This window comes from Brassica oleracea, chromosome C1 (assembly GCF_000695525.1).
Source record: "Brassica oleracea var. oleracea cultivar TO1000 chromosome C1, BOL, whole genome shotgun sequence".
Taxonomy (NCBI): domain Eukaryota; kingdom Viridiplantae; phylum Streptophyta; class Magnoliopsida; order Brassicales; family Brassicaceae; genus Brassica; species Brassica oleracea.
Window position 1 is genome coordinate 39,773,892 of NC_027748.1, and position 25,141 is coordinate 39,799,032.

The 25,141-nt window shown below is 39.4% G+C and overlaps 5 protein-coding genes and 1 non-coding gene across 6 annotated transcripts; 5 read left to right on the forward strand and 1 right to left on the reverse strand.

The window, feature by feature from the left end:
* The first annotated feature begins 1,941 nt into the window (after nucleotides 1-1,941).
* LOC106318072 lies at nucleotides 1,942-9,328 on the forward strand. Its single transcript, XM_013755925.1, has 17 exons — nucleotides 1,942-2,172; nucleotides 2,584-2,663; nucleotides 2,856-2,906; nucleotides 3,232-3,720; nucleotides 3,893-4,150; nucleotides 4,671-4,736; nucleotides 5,139-5,318; nucleotides 5,446-5,497; nucleotides 5,580-5,864; nucleotides 5,949-6,059; nucleotides 6,259-6,456; nucleotides 6,561-6,836; nucleotides 6,943-7,554; nucleotides 7,721-8,181; nucleotides 8,275-8,335; nucleotides 8,463-8,531; nucleotides 8,648-9,328. Exons 1-17 carry the CDS (start codon nucleotides 1,942-1,944, stop codon nucleotides 8,720-8,722), a joined length of 3,555 nt encoding a protein of 1,184 aa, XP_013611379.1. The 3' UTR covers nucleotides 8,723-9,328.
* A 258-nt stretch (nucleotides 9,329-9,586) lies between these two features.
* Nucleotides 9,587-10,600, forward strand: LOC106318081 (dolichyl-diphosphooligosaccharide--protein glycosyltransferase subunit 4A-like). Its single transcript, XM_013755937.1, has 2 exons — nucleotides 9,587-9,705; nucleotides 10,276-10,600. The coding sequence occupies exon 2, from the start codon at nucleotides 10,276-10,278 to the stop codon at nucleotides 10,387-10,389; it is 114 nt and encodes a 37-aa protein (XP_013611391.1). The 5' UTR covers nucleotides 9,587-9,705; the 3' UTR covers nucleotides 10,390-10,600.
* On the forward strand, nucleotides 9,904-9,976 carry TRNAR-CCG. Its single transcript has one exon. It is a non-coding gene; the product is annotated as a tRNA-Arg (tRNA).
* A 737-nt stretch (nucleotides 10,601-11,337) lies between the features above and the next one.
* On the forward strand, nucleotides 11,338-14,039 carry LOC106318090 (probable mediator of RNA polymerase II transcription subunit 37c). Its single transcript, XM_013755945.1, has 2 exons — nucleotides 11,338-11,638; nucleotides 12,196-14,039. Exons 1-2 carry the CDS (start codon nucleotides 11,425-11,427, stop codon nucleotides 13,926-13,928), a joined length of 1,947 nt encoding a protein of 648 aa, XP_013611399.1. The 5' UTR covers nucleotides 11,338-11,424; the 3' UTR covers nucleotides 13,929-14,039.
* A 511-nt stretch (nucleotides 14,040-14,550) lies between these two features.
* On the reverse strand, nucleotides 14,551-16,634 carry LOC106318100 (the record flags this gene model as incomplete). Its single annotated transcript, XM_013755955.1, is given in 2 exon segments — nucleotides 14,551-16,310; nucleotides 16,576-16,634. A coding segment is annotated over 1 exon segment (1,551 nt). The 3' UTR covers nucleotides 14,551-14,636.
* Nucleotides 16,635-19,362: 2,728 nt separating this feature from the next.
* LOC106318110 (telomere repeat-binding protein 3) lies at nucleotides 19,363-22,954 on the forward strand. The gene is made up of 9 exons (XM_013755966.1): nucleotides 19,363-19,591; nucleotides 19,962-20,066; nucleotides 20,143-20,800; nucleotides 20,882-21,055; nucleotides 21,191-21,270; nucleotides 21,353-21,588; nucleotides 21,662-21,976; nucleotides 22,066-22,129; nucleotides 22,445-22,954. Exons 2-9 carry the CDS (start codon nucleotides 19,986-19,988, stop codon nucleotides 22,652-22,654), a joined length of 1,818 nt encoding a protein of 605 aa, XP_013611420.1. The 5' UTR covers nucleotides 19,363-19,591; nucleotides 19,962-19,985; the 3' UTR covers nucleotides 22,655-22,954.
* The last annotated feature ends 2,187 nt before the right edge of the window (nucleotides 22,955-25,141 follow it).

The window sequence follows — 25,141 nt, forward strand, 5'->3', positions numbered from 1 at the left end:
TTTATCAATTAAATAAATTAACATAGTTATTTACTCATCAACAATTAGATTTTTATAAATTTTGAGACAATTATTTTTAAGAAGTCATAATCCAAATATCATGAAACATACCAAATTTTTTTAATATCTAAAATATTTTTTTTAAAATTATGTCACTAATAATAATAAATCGAAGTACATGGTAACCCTTTTCCGAGAAAAGTAACTTCTCAATCGGGGAAAACATTTTGTGAGCCGCTAAAACATCATAATCCCACCACTAATTTATATTGTAACTATATCAAGTAGGAGATATATTTAATTTTTTAGATTTTTATTTTTTATTTTAATAAATAAAATATTACTTAATATTAGCATAAATTTTATATATATATATATATATTTTTTTTTTCTCCTTTTCTTATATCTAGCAAACAGATAGTTACTATTATTTAAATTTCATCAAAATATTTATTATGATTTAGACCTAAATATACATATAAAACTATTAGATATGCATTTAAAAGAATTAAATAAGAGTATTTTAAATACAAATATGCATAAAATAAGTATATAATAATACATTCATTCTAAAAATTTGGTAAATACAAAAAAGTTAGATATATTGCATAAGGATTAATCTTTTATGTCATTCAAATAGAAATACTTATAAAATTATAATAAAATATTTATAACAGTGTTGTATTAGTTAATAAGCATTGAACAATCTATATGACTCTTTTAATTTTTTTATTAAGAAACAATATACACATGTTTATAAATACATTTATACATTTACGTATACAAACAAACTGATATCTAAATATTAGTTATTTAAATGGTAAAATTGTATAAAAACTTAACTATGAAAAATAATAAAGCACACTTTAAATAAATTTCATAGAAAAATGTATATAAAACAATTTTCTATTAAATTATCTTAATATTATTAAAAAATAAAACTAATTATTAATAAAGTATTCATAGTAGTGTATAGCATAGTATAGTAGTGTATATGTACTGAAAAATCTATGTGATATTAAAATTATGTACTTATAAGAAACTATAAATACTTTAGTAATAGTAATTTTACTTTTATAATACAAACAAATAAATAGCTAAGTTCAAAAATAACAAATTTATAAAAACAATGTAAATAGGAAATCAAATAATATTTTAATAATATTAATAAAATTTTTTTTTACGAAATTCATCTTTTTCTTAAAAAATATTGCAAAATTAAATTAAATTATTAAAGCAGATTCGCGCGTAGCGGGAGTAAAAAATCTAGTATACGTAAAAGAATTGGGATCCCTGTTCGGGAACGCGCTAGGCGCTAGTCGGGCGGTCGGGTTGGACCTAGCGCCTAAAGAGAAAATCGGGGATTAATCGAAAATTATACGGGGCGGAATTTTTAGATGGTTTACTATATTATAAAACATGTTAATCTTTAATTGTGTATAACATTAATACATTTTCATGTTTAAGATTGTATAAAACACACAAATCGAATATATAAACTTAATATAGTGTAATTTTTATCAAAATTATGAATATAAATGATATTTATAAAATTTTAGATCAAATAAATAAATAAAAAATATTATTAAAAATAAAAAAATAAAATAAAAAATAAATAAAAAAATAGATTAGGCGGCCGCCTAGGCGGCTAGGCGGTCATTTAGGCGGCTAGGCGGTCATTTAGGCGGTCTGGGCGAAAAAAAATCGGATATCTGATTTTTTAAACCGATTTGGCATAAATCGGGGCGGAAAAGTGACGCGTAACGCCTAGTCGGCCAAGTTTTAGAACAGGGATTGGGATCAATAAAACGAAAGCGCTTGACAGCTCATCTCTGTGATGTGAAAGACACGACGTAGCCAGCAAACATTAACCCAAATCGATAACAGAAAAAAGAAAAAAAAGTCTTCACTCCGCGCAGCTAAGAGTGGCGATTTGATTCAATGTCTTCCTCGTTCTCTCCCGGTCAGAATCACAGCCCCGGAAGCTCCCGGCTGCTCCAGCTCGGGGTCGCCGGCTCCGCCTCCCGCCTTAGATCTTCTTCCTCCAAGAAGCCCCCCGAGCCGCTGCGCCGAGCCGTGGCGGATTGCCTCTCGTCCTCCCACCCTCCGGCTACATCTCACCACGGCGCGATCCCTTCGATAGCACCTTCCGAAGCTCTTAGGAATCTCAGGGTATGGAATTGGCTTCTCTCTCTCTCTCTCTCCCTCTCTCTCTCTCTCTCGTCTTTGGAGCTGATAGATCCTGTTTGAGATGTGTTATGAGAGGCTAACGTGATAGCAAACTCCATTGGTAGATCTTATTGGTTTTCGATTGAATAGTAACAAGATAGGAGTCGCTTTTCGTTAAGTAGTATTGATGCTGCAGTTGAATCTCGAAGCTAGGAAGGTCCTATTGCTGTTTCTGAAGCCATTGGATTTGAATCCCAAAGTGGATGCAAATTTTTTTGGGTAAAGGGATATGTGATGGATAAGGCGTGGTTTGGTTGTTATTGGCTTAGTAGGGGACCTTTGTAATTGCTTGAGAATAGTTTTATGCGTCTATGGGAAGTGTATGACGCTTACACAATCACTTGCTGGTTACAGGATTATTTATCAGCCACTGGCACGACTGACCTGGCCTACAACATGCTGTTAGAGCATACTATAGCAGAGAGAGATCGCAGGTGATTTTACTCTTGACTCGGCTACATGTGTATTTGGTTCATTCCAATACTTTCTCATGTCATGATAATGAGACTATGGTATAAGATTTAAGCCTTGGAATTCAGTGAAATCATTGTCTAGGATTCTAAGTGTTTCTCACTATCATGTTTTTTTTAAATAATCGTTTCTAATGTTCAATCACTTTTCTGCAGTCCAGCTGTGGTGACGAGGTGTGTGGCATTACTGAAACGGTATCTCTTAAGGTAATATAGCCTAGTCGAATAACTTGATTATTTTCATTTGCTTCTTTGAACTAGCATCTCTTTCATTTATCAAAGCCCCCCCAGCTCATCCTTCTTACTATTACCATTATTTCTGCTCCGTTTATGGGGATTGTTAAGTTTGGTTAATTATTTAGTAGATCATTTGAATATGGAGGGGACATTAATGGCTGTTCAGGCGTAGTGATTTATTGTGCTTTTCTTGCATATATTATGAGGGTTGTCTGCAGTATCAAACAGGTCGTCTAGTGTTTTCCATGGATTATATTTTTACATTATAATGACCCTAGCTGTTCCTACACTACAGATATAAGCCTGGGGAGGAGACATTACTGCAGGTCGATAAATTTTGCGTGAACTTGATTGCTGAATGCGATGCTAGCTTGAAGCAAAAATCATTGCCTGTTTTATCAGCACCAGCGGGTGCTTCTCCTTTACCTGTGTCCAGTTTTGCTTCTGCAGCTTTGGTGAAGTCATTGCATTATGTGCGTTCTCTTGTGGCACTACATATCCCAAGGCGATCCTTTCAACCAGCCGCATTTGCCGGAGCTACTCTTGCATCAAGACAGTTATTGCCATCTCTATCTTCTTTGTTGAGCAAATCATTCAATTCTCAATTAAGTCCTGCAAATGCCGTAGAGTCTCCTCAGAAAAAGGATGCTGCAAATCTGTCTGTTTCAAACTTGTCAAATATAGAAGAGTTTAATGCTATGGAAGACACTGAGTACATATCATCAGACTTACTGAATTGGCGTTGGGTTGGGGAGCTCCAGTTTTCATCAGCTTCTTCTGAAAGGTACGTCGTACAGGGTTTTATCTACAAAAACGCGCCTTTGCCTCTTTTCTTGACTATACACGCAGCACGTTTGTATCTTACTAGAAAAACTCTAATTCAATTACTATCACAAAAAATTCATTCGTTGCATGGTACTTGGCTATCACTAAATGAATTTTCTCTGCATGGTTAGCGAACGCCCTGTGAATCTCCAAGACATGAACAATTGTAATCTCTTGGAAGTTGGTGCTGCGGGCCTGCTCGTAGGAGATATGGAAGCTAAAATGAAGGGCCAACACTGGAAATATTTTGGTACCGCAGAGATGCCTTACTTAGAACAGCTGCTGCAGCCAGCTTCAGTCACAATGATAACAAACTCAGCCTCAGCTCGTTCCCATTTGAGAGCGATAACAGCTTCCAAACGCACTAGAATTGGCCCTCAGCAGATCTGGTATGTATTATCTTGTGTTTTTCTGAAGTAAATTGCAAAGTGATGACTTAGGATTATGCTTGCACTTTATACCTTGCAAGCTTTCGCGTGATTCCAAGATTTCAAGAAGTGATTAAAATTATTTCCTTTAGAACAGATTCCAGCTGGTAATTGTGATAATGCAGTAGAGGCAAAAACATGGATTTTAAATTTTGATTTAAGGGGGTTTTCTGAAATGGTACTTTTTGGAAACCAGCAAGCTGTTGATTACAAAAGTCCTCCATTTGATGTTAAGAAAATTTATGACCCGTTCTGCATTGTTCGAGACTGTTCTACAACTGACAGAACGGCATTTCCGGATAGTTTCGAAAGAATCAAATAAATGGTGCTATTTGAAATAGATATCTTTTCAGGGATTGCAGTTTTGCATGATTGGGCCTAATGAGGATAATGTTTTGGAAATTATTATTATCTTAAAGCATAACACTCTGCTTTGAAAGTTAGTGTTAGTTCTTAGATTGAAGATTTGCATGATCTGCAGGGATGATTCCACAGTTAGCACATTTCGTCCACGTGCCAGACCACTTTTTCAGTATCGTCATTACAGGTAAAAGATGGATATCTTTATGATCTTTGGGTCCTTCATTTACGTAATACTAAGGCTATGTCAATAAGGTTTCCCTTTTCAACATCTAAGATAATGCCTAATATTAGACTCTCTAAGGTTTGAATCGGTAAGCGACTGACAAAGAGCTGCTAGTTGAATAAACTCTTAACGTTCAGTATATATTATTTCACTGTAAATTATTGTTGTTTGAGACTTAAGAGTGCCTCCTCCACTGTTGTGTATGTGCATGATGCATCAAGCCGTTTGCGTAAATAACTGTATTTTGTTGGCTGTTGTGAATGAAAAGGGATTATCTGCATGGAAGCATCTTTCTGATGCAAATTTTAACTTTCGTTTCTATCACAACAAATGACTATCGTTGTTCCCTGCACGATTTTTCAGTGAACAACAACCACTGCGCCTAAACCCTGCCGAGGTAGGTGAGGTGATCGCTGCTGTTTGTTCCGAGGCATCATCCACCCCTTCAAATCCAATGACCGTATCACCCCAATTAAATAGCAAGACTGGGAAGCCGTCGATGGATGTGGCTGTGAGCGTCCTAATAAAGCTTGTAATTGACATGTACGGTTTGTTACACTGCAGCCAACCTAATTGCGTCGTCTCATTAAGATTTCTAGTTATCCTTTCCTCCCTTTTATTATTGTTGACAAGCTTATGGTACTAAGTTTTGAAAACCTTCTCTTTTTAGGTATGTATTGGACGCTAGAATTGCTGCTCCTCTTACTCTCTCCATGCTTGAGGTGGGACATCTAGTCATATACAGTATTGTGATATTTACACTGCTTGCTAACTGTTCCACCCATGCGTACAAATTTATTTCAGGAAATGCTATGCTCCACAAATGCAGCTTGTAGGATTCGAGTATTTGATTTAATTCTTAATTTAGGAGTTCATGCACAACTGTTAGAGCCAAAGATAAATGACAATGCTACAACCATTGAGGAAGAATACGCCCAAGAAACATTTATCGATAATGAAAACAAGATGCTGCTTCAAGGGACGAGAACGAAAGACTTGCCTAAGATGTCAAGCACTTCTTCAGCTATTGAGAACTTTGAGTCTTGGATATTAAAAATCTTATTTGAAATTCTACTTCTTCTTGTTCAGGTATCGTACTCTCTTCTTGCTTCTCTGTTTGATGTCAAATCTAGAATTGTGTTGGATTTTATACCTTCAAAATTGTTTTCGTAGGTTGAGGAAAAGGAAGAATCCGTTTGGGCATCTGCTCTCAGCTGCTTGCTATATTTTGTCTGTGATAGAGGCAAAATACGAAGAAACCAGCTAAATGGTCTTGACATAAGGGTATGTTAGTTCTGTGAGGTTGAATATTTTCTTTGCCTTCTGCTGTGTGGATGATTCCTTGTTTCATTACCTTCCTCTCATTTAGATTTGTTTTATTGATATTTTTATGTGATCTGTGTTTCCGGCTGCATGCTACCATTACATTGGCTCCTATGCTAAGTTGTGCTTTCTGACGAGCCAGTCACTTTCCGTGAATCAGGTTATCAAAGCTCTTCTGGGAACTAGCAAAAGGAATTCTTGGTCAGAAGTTGTTCATTCCAAGCTTATTTGTATCATGACAAACATGTTTTATCGATCTCCAGAACTAGATGGTTCTACCAAAGCAACTTCAAGAGCCTCAAATTTTCTTGTAGAACAGGTCGATCTGATTGGTGGCGTGGAGTTCATTTTCTATAAGGTACTACGAATATATACTCAGTTTTTTCTCAGAAACCATGTAAATAGATACTTTGAGCCTCGATTATTTCCTGTTAGATTGAGGGATTCATCTTATTGATACAGTACTCTTTGGCGACAACTAGAGAGGAAAGAAGAAATCTCTACTCGGTTTTATTTGACTATGTCCTGCATCAAATTAATGAGGCATGCTCAGTTGCTGGTCTTTCTGAGTACACTGATGATGAGATTCAACCTTTGGCTGTTCGACTTGCTCTTGCTGATGCACCTGAAGCTTTCTACATTTCTGTTAAGCTTGGTGTTGAAGGCATAGGGGAAATCCTGCGAAGATCAATTGCTGCAGCATTGTCCGGGTTCAGCAACAGTGAACGTCTAAACCAGGTAGGTTGGCAGCATAATTTTTTTCTGAGGGTCTGATTAAGTGGTCTTCTTTTATATTGTTTGCTAGTCAGAGCTCTTTTCTAACTTCCTTTTTCCTTGCTCACAGATTTTGGCAAATATAACAGAAAAATTTGACACGATAATACGTTCGTTTACTCACTTGGACATAGAGTTTCGGCATCACAAACAGCTAACCAAATCGCACAAATTCATGGACAGCATTCAAGAATTAAGAAATGATATTAGGATGCCAGTGCATCTAGCTTGGGCTACTTTACACTCTCTTCTTCATTCAGAAAGAGCCACATACCGTCAAAATGGATATATCTGGTTGGGGGATCTTCTGATTGCGGAAATTAGTGAAGAGGGTGGTGGAAGTATATGGCTGAACATAAAAGATCTGCAGCAAAAGATTGCCCTCTGTGGTGCCTCGGACTCTCTGATTACTTCTGATATACCTATTTCCATACAGCTTCTGTGTGGACTCTTGAAATCAAGGAACAGTGTTATAAGATGGGGTTTCCTGTTCATTCTGGAGAGGCTTCTTATGCGTTCCAAGTTCTTACTAGATGAGAATGAGACACAGCGATCAATTGGTGCTAGTCAGGACCAGAAAGACACACGACTAGAGAAAGCAAACGCTGTTATAGACATAATGAGCAGCGCTTTGTCTTTGATGGCACAAATAAATGAAACTGACCGGATTAATATCTTAAAGGTACACATTCGTGGAACCCTTTTGTTTGCTCTTTTATTTTTCTTTGTCAAATGTCCTATTAAAGGTCACTCTAAAGCTTACTGATATTTATCAGAAATATATGTTCTTATTGGAATTTTTATAAGTTCTAATTTATCTTTGTCTTCTCTCTGTTGTTTCCATGCAGATGTGTGACATTCTTTTCTCGCAATTGTGCTTGAAAGTTCTGTCTCCTGATGATGAAACAGCCCCCAATTCTGCTGATAGAAATAGCAAATCCGAAACTTCCCATCGTAACAGCTATAAAGAGAATATGGATGATGCTGACACCAGGCCTCGTTACAACAGTGTCCCTGTTTCAACGTGCGAGACAGCGTCAATGGCAGCAATGCTTCTTCGCGGGCAAGCCACCGTCCCTATGCAGCTGGTTGCGCGTGTTCCAGCGGCTTTGTTTTATTGGCCCTTAATTCAACTAGCAGGTGCAGCAACTGACAATATTGCACTTGGTGTCGCCGTTGGAAGCAAAGGAAGAGGAAATATCCCAGGGGCAACCTCTGATATCCGAGCCACCCTGCTATTACTTCTGATCGGTAAATGCACAGCGGATACAGTTGCTTTTCAAGAAGTTGGTGGAGAGGAGTTCTTTAGGTGATTCATTGACTCTTCCATACTTCAAAACCCAGTTGATTTATATGTTCAACATGTTTCATGGCATTTACGAACTTATATGTATCTATGCAGGGAACTCCTGGATGATACTGACTCAAGGGTGGCTTATTACTCTTCAGCCTTTCTACTAAAGGCAAGAAAATTTCTCAAACTCACAATTTTGATTTTAAAAGACATTCATACAACTAAAGAAAAACCAAGTTTTCAAAAAAAAAAATTGTTCATCTTTTGCTCACTGGTTGAAGTTTGGGTTATTTCAGAGGATGATGACGGAGGAACCAGAAAATTACCAAAACATGCTTCAGAAGCTTGTCTTTAAGGCTCAGCAGGTAAATGCTATTTTGATCATTTAGAGTGCGAAGTCATAGAGCCTCTCAAATATCAATGAGCTTTTTCTTCTTCTTTTTGTGTGCGCCACAAATAATAGTATTCTTGTGTTGTGCAGAGCAATAATGAGAAACTGCTGGAGAATCCATACCTGCAGATGTGTGGTATACTCCAGCTATCAAACGAGCTTTGAGCTCGGGGGCTCTCATAAGTCTCCAGTTTATTACATATGGCCTCTGTAAGTTCCTTGGTTTCACAAAATCCTAGAGAGTTACTTTACCACCACCGTGCAGCAAAAAGAAGAAGAGAGAGTTTAGTGAAAGTAAAAATCATTTCATAGATACTGGACTCGTCGCTGAAAGTAGCAGGGGGGAATCTGCAAGTGGATTCAGATATGGCTTCTTGTGTGACAGACACTGTGGCTGAGATCTGAAGAAAGTTGTTGATAGTAAAGCGTTGGCTGAAGGGATCATCTGGAATGTGATCATATGACTCATCCGCCTTCTCCTTTTTCCGCGGGAATGGCGCGACTTTAAGGAACTTACAGAAACACTAAGCATCTGATAACTGCCGCATGTGATTTTTTTTTTGACCTAACAAACTGAATATATTTTTTTTTCTCTTATGCTCTTATGTGTGTAAAATTAACAAAATCATGAACAGAGGCTACAGTTCCAGAAATTTTATTTTTCATGGAGCTTAGCTTTTGTACAGAGTCTGGAACAAAACCAATTAGGGGTTTGTATTGTGTAGAGAACTAGAGAGTAGAGATAGTGAAGCTTGTTGGCCTTTGGTTGTCGAATGTTTTGCCTTTAAAATGGATATGTGAAAGTGTGAACCTAACCAGTTCCTTTTCTTGTCGTTAACTCTGGCTGCCATTGTTTCGTTAAGAGATACTACTAACCATGTTTTATGATGTGTATATGTACGAAAAGCTTGAATCACACCAATTTGAAAATAAAAGGAATGAAACATTAGTAAGATACACTGCCCTGAGTAAAACGACTACGTTTGTGAAAAGGGCAGTAATTACGTAATGGGCCAGGCTTGTTTCGTAGCAAAGTAAATAAAAGAAGAGAAAACCCTCAGACATCGAGACTCTGAGATCCAACGACAATCGCGTCTGGTTCCTGGAGATCTGATCATTTTCCCACCGAATCACCGTCTGATAAAAAGGTAAATCTACCATTCTTTCTTCGGAGATCTGGTTCCAACTAGTGTGTTTGTTTTTGATCTGCTCACTCTCAGTCTAAGTTTGTGTGGTCCGGTCCTTTGAATCTGTCTCTGTCGACGAAAACTGTCAATTTTCTCTTGTCGGATTGTGTCACGTTTTGGAGTTTTAGGTGTTTTGAATCTCAACTTTTCATACAATGTGATCCCATAGCGGAGTGGATATCGCGTTAGACTCCGAATCTAAAGGTCGTGGGTTCGATTCCCACTGGGATCATCTCTTTTGCTTGATTTTTTCTGTTTTGGTTCTAATAGAGAAGTATCAATCAATTTGTTCTTTTAACAATGATCACTTGGATTTATGTTCATGGAGCTAAACTGAATGCTGTTGTTTACCGTTATGATTTGAAATGCATTTAGTGTAATTAACACATTTTCTTTCTCTGTGCAATAAACGTTAGGCTAATTTTGACTCATGTTTGCAATTTTCTCCTTATAGACTCTTTTGTGAACCTTGGGTTTTGTTTGGTGGAACAAGACTTGTTTCGCTCAAATGTTTGTTTGTGTTGGTTGCAGATGATTGATGATCAAGATTTGGGGTTCATAGTCAATTCTCTTGGCATCTTCATCTTCGGATTGGTAATTGCTTATCATTACGTAGCTGCTGATCCCAAATACGAAGCCACTTGAGTGAATGTATCTTTAGATTATGTAAGGTTTTTAAGTTTATATCTGTTTCAAACTGAGAAGAGAATAACAACAGTCTATGCTTAGAATGAAAATGTTGTCAACATGTTCCTAATCCATTTCACATCTTTGTTCCAGTTTTGGTTTTCAAATTTGATGTTCATGTTTGATGAATATACTTGTAAGCCTGAGCACCAACTCTACGATGAAATTATTACTTCACTCCGTCACCCCAGAATGAAAGGGGTGATCTCGTAGTTCTTGGCCTGTGAAGATACGTTGTTAGGTGCTCGAACGAACTCGTGAAGGAAATGATCTTTACATGGAAATGAAAGAATCTGGAGTCATTAATGATCATAGCACCAACTCTTTCGATGTCAATAAATGGTTTTAGGGTGCCTCACACATTCACTGATCAGAGCATGTTAAACTATTTGCACGCCCGACCTTAAATAGACATGATTGATTACAGATGGTGTCATTAACAATTGAATAAAACCATATTAAGCTAAAATCAAAACACTAAATCATATTACGTTCCCACAAAGTCACAACCAGAGACACTTTGTCAGTCAACGATCTTTGTTCTAACGTGATAAGTTCCGATCTCCTAACGAATGAAATATGTTTCATGATTCAGTCATAAACTCAAACATACTACATTCATAATTTTATTGCCAATTATATTGACGACCAATTTTTCTTTAACCCTCAGTTATTTTACGTGGTTTTACGTTACTATGTACGGTAAAAAATCTCATATGGTATGACTTTTCTCAAAACGGCTGAGTTTCGATATTCAAAAACGAGGTCTCTGGAAGGAGCGAGAAACCAATACAAACAAAAAAAAAAAGGAAAAAGGCGGAAAAAATAAGATCCAACGGCTGACATCTCATCAACTGAACATTCTCGAACTTCTTTTCGATTCAATATTTAAGCACCTCTCTCCCTTCCTCCTTCTCATGCACATAACCTAAACAAAAACACTCTCGATCAATCGCGAAGAAAAAAAAAAACTCTATTCAAAACAACTCGATAATGGCGAGTAAAGGCGAAGGTCCAGCGATCGGAATCGATCTCGGCACTACCTACTCCTGCGTCGGCGTGTGGCAGCACGACCGCGTCGAAATCATCGCCAACGATCAAGGCAACCGCACCACTCCTTCCTACGTCGCCTTCACCGACAGCGAGCGTCTCATCGGAGACGCCGCCAAGAACCAAGTCGCTATGAACCCTACCAACACCGTCTTCGGTAAGCTCTTCTCATCTCAAAACCACGAACTCCGCCTTAGATTCCAGCTCTTGATGTAATGTTTGTTCACATACTGTATAGCTCAGATCTGAACCGGATATTCAACTCTTTAAGTTTTAATAATCAGTGTTCTAAAATTCGGTTTAAATCGGTTTAGGCGCGGTTAGCAATTTTTACAACATTGGGTTAAATAGAGCTGGCGGATCGTGTTGTTTGACGGTTATCGGTTTAAATCGGTTTAGACGCGGTTAGCGATTTTTAAAACATTGTGTGAAAATAGATTGATGGAACAGTGTTCGAAAAATCGGTTTAGACGCGGTTAGCGATTTTTAAAACATTGTGTGAAAATAGATTGATGGAACAGTGTTCGAAAAATCGGTTTAGACGCGGTTAGCGATTTTTAAAACATTGTGTGAAAATAGATTGATGGACGTATTGTTTGACGGTTATCGGTTTAAATCGGTTTAGACGCGGTTGGCGATTTTTAAAACATTGTGCTCAAATAGAGTGATGGAATGAATCGTGTTGTTTGACGGTTACTCTTAACGTCTATGCAGATGCTAAGCGTCTTATCGGAAGAAGGTTCAGCGACCCCTCCGTCCAGGCGGACATGAGGCACTGGCCTTTCAAGGTCATCTCCGGCCCAGCTGAGAAGCCCATGATCGTCGTCAACTACAAGGGAGAGGAGAAACAGTTCTCAGCTGAGGAGATATCCTCCATGGTCCTCACAAAGATGCGTGAGATCGCAGAAGCCTTCCTCGGCACGTCCGTCAAAAACGCCGTCGTTACAGTCCCCGCTTACTTCAACGACTCTCAGCGTCAAGCCACAAAGGACGCCGGAGTCATCTCGGGACTCAACGTGATGCGCATCATCAACGAGCCAACCGCTGCGGCCATCGCCTACGGTCTCGACAAGAAGGCGTCTAGCGTTGGGGAGAAGAACGTGCTGATATTTGACTTGGGAGGTGGGACGTTCGATGTGTCGTTGCTCACGATCGAGGAAGGGATCTTCGAAGTGAAGGCGACGGCTGGTGATACTCATCTCGGTGGTGAGGATTTTGATAACAGGATGGTGAACCACTTCGTTCAGGAGTTTAAGAGGAAGCACAAGAAGGATATCACCGGGAACCCGAGGGCGTTGAGGAGGCTGAGGACGGCGTGCGAGAGAGCCAAGAGGACTCTCTCTTCGACAGCGCAGACGACGATTGAGATTGATTCTCTCTACGAGGGGGTTGATTTCTACACGACTATCACGCGCGCGAGGTTTGAGGAGCTGAACATGGATCTGTTCAGGAAGTGTATGGAGCCGGTGGAGAAGTGTTTGAGGGACGCGAAGATGGATAAGAGCAATGTTCATGACGTTGTGCTCGTTGGTGGGTCCACTAGGATCCCTAAGGTTCAGCAGCTGTTGCAGGATTTTTTTAACGGGAAGGAGCTTTGTAAGAGTATTAACCCTGACGAGGCTGTTGCTTACGGAGCGGCTGTTCAGGCCGCGATTTTGAGCGGGGAGGGGAATGAGAAGGTTCAGGACTTGTTGCTTCTTGATGTTACGCCTCTGTCATTGGGGTTGGAGACTGCTGGAGGTGTGATGACTGTTTTGATTCCGAGGAACACGACGATTCCGACGAAGAAGGAGCAGATCTTCTCGACTTATTCGGACAACCAGCCTGGTGTGTTGATTCAAGTCTACGAAGGAGAGAGAGCGAGGACGAAGGACAACAACCTTTTGGGGAAGTTTGAGCTCAGCGGCATCCCGCCTGCACCACGAGGCGTTCCTCAGATCACTGTCTGTTTTGACATAGACGCCAACGGTATCCTGAACGTGTCGGCTGAAGACAAGACGACTGGTCAGAAGAATAAAATCACGATCACCAACGACAAGGGAAGGCTGTCCAAGGAAGAGATTGAGAAGATGGTACAAGAAGCGGAGAAGTACAAGGCAGAGGATGAGGAACACAAGAAGAAGGTGGATGCGAAGAATGCTCTGGAGAACTACGCGTACAACATGAGAAACACGATCAAGGATGAGAAGATCGCGTCTAAGCTTGATGCAGCTGACAAGAAGAAGATCGAGGATGCGATCGATCAGGCTATTGAATGGTTGGAGGGTAATCAGCTGGCGGAAGCGGATGAGTTTGAGGATAAGATGAAGGAGCTCGAGTCTCTCTGCAACCCAATCATTGCGAGAATGTACCAAGGCGGTGATATGGGTGGAGCTGGTGGCATGGACGACGATGCTCCTGCCGGTGGTAGCGGTGGTGCTGGACCCAAGATTGAAGAAGTTGATTAAGTTTCTAAGCTCTATTGTTATTTTGAATTTGCTTTAATGTTTCAGTCGTCTGCATGTTTTGTTAAGCTTTTCTCTATGTACTTGAAACCTGGTTGCTTTAAGTTGCTTTAAGTCTTTGTGTCTGCTTTTTATCATTACATTTAAGCAATGCAACGGGAAGTACGAGAAATATGAATAGTCCAACGTTAACATGAACTAATAAAATCCTTTAAGCAAGTTAAGCGAGACATTCTCTCTCTAGCATAAAAGGACGGAGAGACTCGCGAACTTCGTGCTCCTCTGTTCCCATCTGAAAAAGTATGAGAACAAGATGAAGAAGCTCGAGTCTTTTTGCAACCCAGCTATTGCGAGGATGTACCAAAGCCCTGGTGTTGACATGGGTGCCGCTGGTAGCATGGATAATGATGCTCTCCTTGACTCCTGGTGCCAGTGGCGGTGCTGGACCAAAGATTGAAGAAGTTGATCAAGTTTCTTACCTCTCTTGTTATGTTGTTTGCTTTAATGTTCCTGTTGTTTGCTTTTGTCGCTTAGTTAAGCTCTTTCTATGTATTTTGAACCTGCTTTATGTTCTGTCTGCTTGAAGATTTATATTATTATCGACGTTAACTCTGTTCCATCTAAGTAAGCAATGGGAAATATGATTAAATATGAATAATCCAATGATTACATGAATCAATAAAATCCTTTAACAAGTTACACGACACATTCTCACTCTAGCATAAAGGGACGGAGACAGACGCGGACCTCATGCTCCTCTGGTCCCACACGGTGTTTAGGTACTAAAACCTCTAGCGTTGTTCCTGTCTCATCCCTGTAAGCTTCGAGCTTGGCGTCGTCTGGAATCCGGTTTGGCAGGGAGACTTCCCTGACGAACTCTCCTGGTGGGCAGTGCTCTGGTGTCGGATCTGTTAGCTTAAATGTCCTGTCATGTCTCTTGATGAATGGCTCACATGCTGTACTTGTACATGATATCTTCACAATTCCGTGAGTTGGTGTGTTCCTCCATGTCACTTTAACCCTTTCCGGATCAACTAGTGGCAGGCTGACGATTATCAAATACCCTTTGTCATCTTCGTATATAGTCTTCGCAGCTGTGACTGGCCCATACACATCCTTCATCACCCCAGCGAAATCATTTGACCATGGCAGCAGCTCTGTTGTGTTGATTTTCATGTCCAGAGATTTCTCACTTGAGCTTGTGTCATCGCAGTTTCCTAGAGCGAGACAATCCCTTTTGCGTTTGTTGTTGCAAGCGATTTGTGCTTCCACTGAGTCAGCTCCATGGTTTGGTGAATGTGTTGACAGAGTCATAAAGGTACCGTTGAGCTTTTTAAGGTGGGTGTGCCCGTTTGCTTTAGCCTGAGTAATAGGTCGCTCAGCCTCCAGTTCCGTGGTAGGGAGGTTCCGCCACGAACCGTAATCAATTGCTTCAAGGGGAATAGCAAAGTTCACATCTCGACCTGTGAGTTCCGTCCACTTCTTCTTCTCATCCTCGTTAAGCACAGAGAGGTTTGGCGACTGAACAACTTCGATTCCATGGAGACACTGTGGGTTAGAAAGACCACGGTAATGTTTCCTCTGCATCCTATGAGAGCGTACGAAACCTTTGTCCACACTAAAAGGAAAAGGACGCTCACCCTCGCGCGAGTGGCCGTTCATGTAACTCCTTAGCTGCATCTTCCCCAGCGCATTCTCAGGCTTCTCCTTGAACACCCACATGTACATATTCTCCATATCATGCTGAACCATGAAGGAGTCAAGCTGCAAATCAGATTTATCATACCCAGACAACCCATTGCTGTCCCTCATCAACTTGTTCTTAGACTTGTCATCCAAAACTGGCTTGAAGTAGAAGCTAAAGAAAAGCCAAGCACCCCAAGCACTATCTACACGCTTGTTGTGCTTCTTAGCAACCTTGGGGACATGAACAACAGCCTCAGGCTCGTAAATCTGAGGCCCGAGGCCAACGTCTAAGATATCACAGTGCTCGTTCCACAGAAACAGAGACGGGCTCGCCTCAGATGAGAGCGGGAGGTTGATATCAGGGGGACCCGTAAGCAAAAGCGACCGGTTCGTCTCCCTCTCTGATTCTTCGTGAGTAAAAGCATCTGAGTCCATGGAGAGTAGTGTCGACGGGTGATAATTCTCCATAGAAAGGGTTGTGATGAGAGTCTCACCCATGTTGTGTTGTTCTTGCTGTGTTATATTAAAAGCGATCTCCTTTCTACCAAACGCAGTAGCATCAATCAACAAACCCATAGCTGCAGCTCAAAGATATCTTCATCTCACAAGATCTCACGATTCCCACCACAAAGTTTTTATTTTTCACTACAAAGCTCCAAAAGCAAATGGTCTAAGACACATGAAGAGCAACAATCCCACCTGAATATCAAAGAATTGGATTAAATCTCAACAAGCCCTTTTCAAAACATAAGGCAGAGTCCAAATCAGGTTTATAAGAAAACAAAAACGCAATCGAATTAACGATCTGGAGCAATATCATCAACAATCTTATCAACAAATCTGATATTTTCCCAGATCTTCCCCTTATTTAATTCCAAAATCAAGAGATATTTTGAATTCAGATACAAGCGAATTGGATCATTAATCGACGGATAGAGAAGGAGAAAGGAACGAGGAAGCTAACCACGATGAATAAATCCGACGAGAAGAGTGCGTATCGGCGGAGGAGGAACGGAGGCGCTTCTGTATGATCCCCAAATTATTTTGAGAGGAAGGAAGGAAGCTACACAGAGTCAGAGAGAGAGAGACTTTAAAGACTCGCAAAAATGACGGAAGATATGCTGTTAATTAACAGAGTTTAGAGGATTTGCGTGAGTTGATAGTAACGCAGTCAGTCTTGACTGACCCATTGCTACAAAAGGTTAATGACCAAGACCTTAATACTTGAGGGTAATAAAATCTTTTTCTCATTAACAGAATTTAGAGGTATATATATTTTATTTTATTTTTGACCAAGACCTTAATACTTGAGGGTAATAAAATCTTTGTTATTAAGTATTATATCTTTTATTTGAAATTTATTTTTTATTCCATTTTTGATAGAAAGTGACGTGGTAATGGTTTTATAAATTAATATGGTTGACATATGGCAAGTTTTATTGTTTTAAAATAATTAGAATATTATTCCAATGTCAATGAGAAAAAGTTAGAACGTTAAGATTAAAGAGAGACAAAATAAGAAATCACATCAGTGAAATTGGGTAAGAAATCGTCAGCTCTGTCAATTATGCAAACAAGATATTAATTTATATTTCATTTTAGGCCTTTTATGATATAATATGTTTTATACCCTTTTTTTTTGTGAAAAGTCATGTTAAGTACCTTAGTTATGATATTTCCCACATGGAGTTCAACTATAGGGCAAAGTAAAGCAGGTCTTAGAGATGATGTAATTTGCTTATGTTTAGCTTCATGAAGATGTGCCTAATCTTGGGGATGCATCTTCACGCTAAAGACAAATGAATGGTCAAAATGTCTCTGAGATGACATGGGATGCCAAATATTATGTGGTGTCCAGATTAGAACGACGACTATATGACTGGTCAAAGAATCAGAATGAGTTGAATTCAAGATGAATTTGCCATTTCAGGTGAAAACATAATGAATGGAAACCATTCTTGTTGATTATGTTAGGATTGCCATCTTATCTGATCCGTTTTGATTGTGGATATTGCTTGATTCTAATTGTTGTGGTCTTCAACAAGAGAGATTTGAGATAAGTTTCATGTCTACATCATCAGTAGGTCAACTGATAAAATATATGCTCTACATGTAAAATCCAATCCAACATAAACTATGCTGAGTTGGTAGTAGGTGAAATAAACTTTTGAGACTTTATAAGCAATAGTTGCAAACGACACATTTATAGGCTCTGAAAGATCCATATGTCAGAAATTTACTATGGAAACTCTCTGGCTCTTTCTTTGAGAGACATAACAAGAGATTCCCATTGATATTTTCTTTAAGAAGTTTCCAACCATAACATATTAACAATAGATCATAAATGTTATAAAATCGACAAGTTAGTATAACGAACATTAGTCATGAACATAAAATGTGGAAAAGTATAGCAGTTATATTCTTCTTGTTTGGCACCGTCCATTGTGGAGGCTCTAACAAAGAAAATCATAAACGTAAGTAGGTAGAGAATAAGGTTTATTTTTCTACATGTTTTAAAGGGACCCATACTTCATGTTGAATTCCCTTAAACTCCTTGTTTTTTTTTTTTTGTAAAATTTGGGGCTTTAATTTAAATGTAGCAAGAGTTAAAGTTACATTTTAAACTCTACAAATATAGACCCAATGCTAGGAATCAGACTACCCGAAGTTAATTTATCTCATGCCCCCAATAATCAAACTCCTTGTTGGTCGTGTGTTATTTTCTTTATAGAATGTCAGTATGTCGCCGTGGTCCAGTATACATGCTACTCGAGTATGTGATCAATACGATTCATAACATGAGACTTCAGTGAAGAAAACCAACAAAATGTATCTAAGAGATTGTGATATGCATGAATCGTAACCACCAATGATAAAAAGAAACCTATTGATTACGCAAAATACAAATAAAAGATGAGAGAATAATTCGAGGTAGCTAGCACTATGTCATCTCATTTGTGCATCCCAAGAGAATGATCAGACCCAGCCCATTAACAGATTGTCCTGTGGCCCATAATCACGAAGGTTCCAAAGGTCCACCACCATCCACATCAGAGTAGGCCAGAGGGCGTAAACTAAGTATATTCGTCAACATCTGGCTTATGTTAGCTAGTAACACACATTTTGGCTTTCACACTAGCCCAAATTTATTACTACTTAAGAAATTGGCGCATCCAACACAAGAACATGATCATTAACAGACCACAATCAATGATTCAACCTTAAAAACAATATGTCACGTTCACCTCCGCCACATTAGCACATGGTTCTACACATCTAAATATAAATAGCATATAAACAATCATCGAGGACTTGATGTCATCCCTCAGATGAGTGAACCTTGTGACGACGTTATAACCAAAGCAATAGACTCCTCACAGGCTTCTCTCAACCACGTGGTAGAAAGAGAGAGCTACTTAAAAGACAAGGACCCCACTCCAATCACAAACACAATGTTTATTGTTTCTATCCGATCCCTAAAATTAAGATTCTTTCTGACAAAACCCTATCCTCTTATTCTTTTTTTTAAATGGTCCGAGAGAAGAAGGGTGACCCCTCAACAACCGGTTAACCGGAGAGAGAGGGTTTAATAAAAATTGCGACTGTAACCGTCAACAACCGGTTCCCCTCAACTGCCTCATCCCCAAACCCCCCATCGTCATTTGTGTGGTCAATAAAAAAAACTTTTGATTATTTATTTATGAGAATATATTAAAAAAAAGGGGTTTTTGTTTTTGATTATTCACGTCTCCTTCATCCTCTTTCTTTTATAGGGAGGACAAAGACATAACTCTTTTCTCCTTAAATCTCAGATTCTCGAAAAGTCTGTGTGTATAGATCGATTCTAATTTCTCTCCTTTGTACATTATTTTATATCCTAAAACAAAAACATTAAATTGGTAATTGGAAGCTCTGTTCGCGTGATCTGTAATTGAAGTTGGCCTCGGATCGTGATCAAGGAGCTGGTGACGTTGATTTAGGTGAGTTTCGATCGAATCCGATCTGTAGTTTTCTGTGTTGAATTTTGATCCTTGTGTCTGATCTGGGATTTCAAATTTCCGATTTAAATTCTTTACCGGGTCGGGTCGGGTCGACATAATTGGGAACTTGTCGGAGATCTGGTTGGGAACAGCCAATTTGTTCAGTTTGATGTTTTGAGATCTGATCTGCGCCTGCTGCTTTGTATCCAATTTGATGTTTTCGAAATTATTGAATTTATTGTTTTTGCGTGTTTATATCATATAACATTGGATCTGAAAATGTGTAACATTGTTGTTTGGACTCTACATGTGCGTGCGTCTCAAGTTACGTTTAATCTCAAGATTAATGTTTTGTTTTGTGTGTTGGTAGTGTTTATGTATAGCTGAGAGAGAGATGGTGTTCAAGAGGAAGTTAGATTGCGTCTCTGTTGGATTTGATTACCCCAATATCCCCAAGGCTCCTCGTTCATGCAGGGTATCATCTCATTCTCATCTTCTTGATCTGTCTCTCTGATGACTACTAACTCTCGGTTGATTTTTTTTTTTAACAGAGGAAGGTCATAAACAAAAGGACTGATGCAATGGACTTGCTCGCTTCTCTAGCTGGGAAGTTGCTAGAGGAATGCGAGAGCTCCTCAGCGTCTTCCAACGCGTTTGAAGTGAATAACCACGAGAGTTTCGGTAAGGAGATCAAACAAGAAGACCATTTGAAATCTGAGTCCTCTGACCAAGGCAACTCTGTGTCAAGGCCTGCTTATGAGAAGACGTGTGTGGTGAACAGCTTTTCGTTTCCTGATGACGGCATCCTGGAGCGAACTCCTGTGTCTGAGACCAAGAACGTCAAATGTGAAGGCGTCGCTGAGGAGACGGGTGATGTTATTGTGAATACTGGGTTTGAACGAGATGGAGGCTTGGGAGCTGATGCTTGCAACTTAGAAGATGCAACTGCGTTAGGTGTGCAGTTTCAGAAGTCAGTGTGCGTGGATGGTGATCTGAAATCGCCATCTCGCGTTAATGGTTCTCTTGCTAGACAAGGGAACCATACTAAGTTAGGTAGAGATGATGATGATGATGAAAAATTATATAGTTACCATAAGTTTAGCAGTAAGTTTAAGTCGTATAGGTCTCCTACGATTCGAAGAATAAGAAAGTCGCTTTCGTCTAAATACTGGAAACAAATGGCCAAGGATCTTGGACACTACAGAGCTGGTAAAGTATTCTTAACCTGATTCACTTATTGTCTTAAATACATTTCTTCAAATTGTGATAAGCCCTGTTTTTACTGTATAGATGCTGGCGTAAAGGCTCTTTACCGCAAAAGGAAGTCATGTTACGGATACAACGCATGGCAGCGTGAGACCAATTACAAGAGGAGAAGATCACCGGACAGAAGCTCGGTTGTAACTTCTGAAGGTGGACTCAGTAGTGGAAGTGTTTCCAAGTTACCTGAGAAGCGTGATTCAGGTATTTATTTATCTTATCTTAGCTGTTGTGGTCCTCATTCAAAGGGTTTCCATGGTACTTTACCGGTTGATATATGTGACTGAGACATTTGTCCGAAGAGATTGTAATGTGGTACTAATGTTATCTCTGGTGCAGTGAAGCTAAGCATCAAGTCCTTTAGGATTCCAGAGCTTTTTATTGAAGTTCCAGAAACTGCAACTGTAGGATCACTAAAGGTACATGCCAATGTCTATTTTCTTTCATTCCATTGAGGTTTTAATATAACAGAGTGGTGATCCTTGACCCTTTTGGTTACAGAGGACGGTGATGGAGGCTGTAAGTGTTTTACTCAGCGGTGGAATACGTGTTGGGGTATTAGTCCATGGAAAAAAGATCAGAGATGACAAGAAAACTCTGTCACAGACTGGGATCTCATCTGAAGAGAATCTAACCAACCTTGGGTTCACCTTGGAGCCTGGTCCCAGCAAAGCTCCCCTGCCTCTGTGTTCCCAAGATCCTCTTGTGCCTATCGACCCCACAAACCTGTCTGAACGGTACTAACAAACTCGCTGTCTTGTCATTGTCCTGCGGATTGCATTAATTGAATATCACTGGTGATCTTTCCAGGTCTGCGGCTTCTCCCACGTTAGATACTGAAACTCACCATTCTGATGACGTGGCTAATCCAGGAAACATCGTGGACAATAACCACCTCGAGTTAGTTCCATATCAGAAGGAGATAACTGTTGATGAAGAAAAACCTTCATCAGATCCGAGAGCGCTTGTTCCACTTCCATCCTTGGAAGCTGAGGCGCTTGCCATAGTTCCTTTAAACCAGAAACCTAAGCGTACTGAGCTTGCTCAGCGCAGAACCAGGAGACCCTTCTCTGTGACAGAGGTAGAAGCTCTCGTACAAGCAGTTGAGGAACTGGGAACTGGAAGGTATATATATCGTTTCATGTGGTTTTTGGTCGTGGTGTTAATAGCAAAAACTCAAAAAGCTAATGGTTTCGATATATCTCATCGCACAGATGGCGTGATGTGAAGCTGCGTGCTTTCGAGGATGCAGATCATCGAACCTACGTGGACTTGAAGGTAAACACACCGAACACAAACTTGTAAATCTGGAACATATATCTAGTCTTGGGCATATTATCAAACAGTTGCTATTCTTCTAAATCCAAAAATCTATAACCGAACCGGAACCGAAGCAAAAATCCATAACAATACCCGAATATTCAAAATATAATAAAAATATATATTTTTTAATTTATATATATATATATATATATAATATAACTTATAAATAAAAAAATATCCAAAAACCTGAATTACCTGAATATTTTCACTTTGGGTTGATACATATATTCATCACGGAGATTAATGTTGCAAGAACATGTGATTTTACAGGATAAGTGGAAGACTCTGGTCCACACAGCAAGTATATCACCGCAGCAACGAAGAGGAGAGCCGGTTCCACAAGAGCTGCTGGACAGAGTCTTGAGGGCGTACGGGTATTGGTCGCAGCATCAAGGAAAACATCAGGGGAGAGGAGCAGCAGCACACAAAGATCTTGACATGAACAGAGGTAGAGCTCTTGAATCAGGTGTTTCGGTGTAAAAATGGGAGGCAAGTATTGGTGGGTGGTGGTTGTACAGATGGAAAACAAGAATAAATCGTTAAACTCAGTTTCTTCTGCAAAGATTAATTTGTCTTTTTAATTCTCGTCTTTTCTCGTAAGTACATTTGTTGTTTTTTTCTTCTTTCTGCTTTGGCATTTTGTAAATGACTCAACTGGGATGAGATTCGTCCCTGACAAAGTTTAGCTTTTCTTTGTTTTATTTCACATTGATTATGTTGTGTAATATGGTCGGTCCAGACAAAAGTGGTCTTGTAATTACATTCTCTTATGATTGTTTATCCTTTCCCACAAGTGAAATAATGTAAGCCATATTGTGAGGCCTCACTTATACCAACTTGTTCAAAGGGGACTCACTTTTCTAGTTCAACCACTCCATCACTGTTTCCTTGAGCTGCAAGCAACGTTGTATTGGTTGTAGTTAGCTACATGTCAATTCAACTAATGACCATTCATCCTATCCGGAATCAGAATCTTTTCCCTCACTGAGATACCTATGGAAGCTTCTAAATGCTCCGTTTTTGCTTTGATCAGTTTCGTTCACCCACATCATCCGCTGTATAGTCTCTCAACTGTTTCATTTATACCAAGATTCTCTGTTACTAAATTTGAAGCAACAATTAGCTGTATGTATGTAATCATGACGTGAAAAGTCATTAACACAAAAGAGTTTTGATTCTTTAAGAAAACACAGCAAACACACGCCACATCTCTCGTGTGAAGAATCGGGTTGAAATTTTGTTTGGTTCACAATTTTTGGTTTGAGGTTGGTTCAATCAAAATACCGAGTCGAACCAAGAGGGTCTTCTCCTCCTCTTTGTTTGTATATTGTTTCTTCGTTTGCTGTCTGCAATGATGTAATTGATTTTAGCATTTCACATCAGGTTGAGTTCATGGCAGAAGACGAAATGGTGGGGATTGTTCCCAATATGAACATGGAACCGCTCAATTTCATCGCTGTAATCTCTCCACAGCTTTATAGAATCTTGAAACCAGGTGGTGAATTTTTTAGTTAACCATATGATTAACTTTTTGAACCGGTGACAGGGGGATTATGGTAATATGGTCGGTTCGTTCCTCAGATTCCAACACAAGTGCCTATGTGGCTTGCAGTGGCATTGAAGAGGAGAGGCAAATGCACTTTCCGCCCTCCAGCGTGGTTGTCTGTTGGTAAAGACAAAAAAATTCACATTCTTGCAGATAACTTTTGAATGCAAATGGAAAAATATATGTGTAATTATTGTTAACTTGTTTTTCGTTTCTTCTTCCTCTGTGAACTTAGACAAATTTGACTCAGGTCTTGGAAAGCAGAACGGGAAACTCCGTCGAAATTTCAGGGTTTAGCATAGACTCTTACTTGTTTCGTTGCTTCCCCCTCCCACTTTAGCATGTAAGATTTGCTGATGACTATTTGAAAAATAAAACTCACTTTTTTTGGCAGTGCACGTGATGATATTCCAGACATGTAGTATATGGTAATTTCATACATTTGTCTCCCCCTTCTAAAACCAATGTGTTTGCATCCTTCAAGCCGTTATGGAATTTTTGCATAGGTGAGATCACTAGTCGAGGACATAAGAGATGTCCGGTACACAAACTGGAGATTAACTTGGGCTCATTTCGAGGTACATCTGCAGTAAAGGTAACTGTCTTTATATTGCCGTGAACCTAGTCCGCCCATTTGTTAGAAGAGCCTTAGAAGCATTTTATAAGCATGACAAGCCGGAGGCTTATGCAGACAGAGACACTAGAAGCAGTAGTAGACAACCCCGTGAAGCCAAGGGTAAAATCCATTCACACTTCCCCACTCATGTTTTCTTTTCTGTTTAAGAGACGACTAATACAACCTCAACTCGTTGTTTTACAGAGACCTCTTAAAGCAACGCTAAGGAGCTTCGATATCTCCTGCGCAAATATTTGCGGAGCTTCCTGGGAATTGAGAACATCAACAACATCTATCTCTGTGTTGATTCATTTAAGTATATGGGATAAGCTAATGTCAGCAATATCTATGAACACCCAATGTATTTTGAAAAGTCTATCAACCCTGGTGCATTAATTTACTATTGAACTAATGATGAACTTACAATGTGATTGTTGTTGACATGAAGAAGAATTAAGCAGCTAGACTTGAGAATTAAGCAGCTAGACTTGAGAATTAAGCAGCTAGACTTGAGAATTAAGCAGCTAGACTTGAGAATTAAGCAGCTAGACTTGAGAATTAAGCAGCTAGACTTGAGAATTAAGCAGCTAGACTTGAGAATTAAGCAGCTAGACTTGAGAATTAAGCAGCTAGACTTGAGAATTAAGCAGCTAGACTTGAGAATTAAGCAGCTAGACTTGAGAATTAAGCAGCTAGACTTGAGAATTAAGCAGCTAGACTTGAGAATTAAGCAGCTAGACTTGAGAATTAAGCAGCTAGACTTGAGAATTAAGCAGCTAGACTTGAGAATTAAGCTGCCAGACTT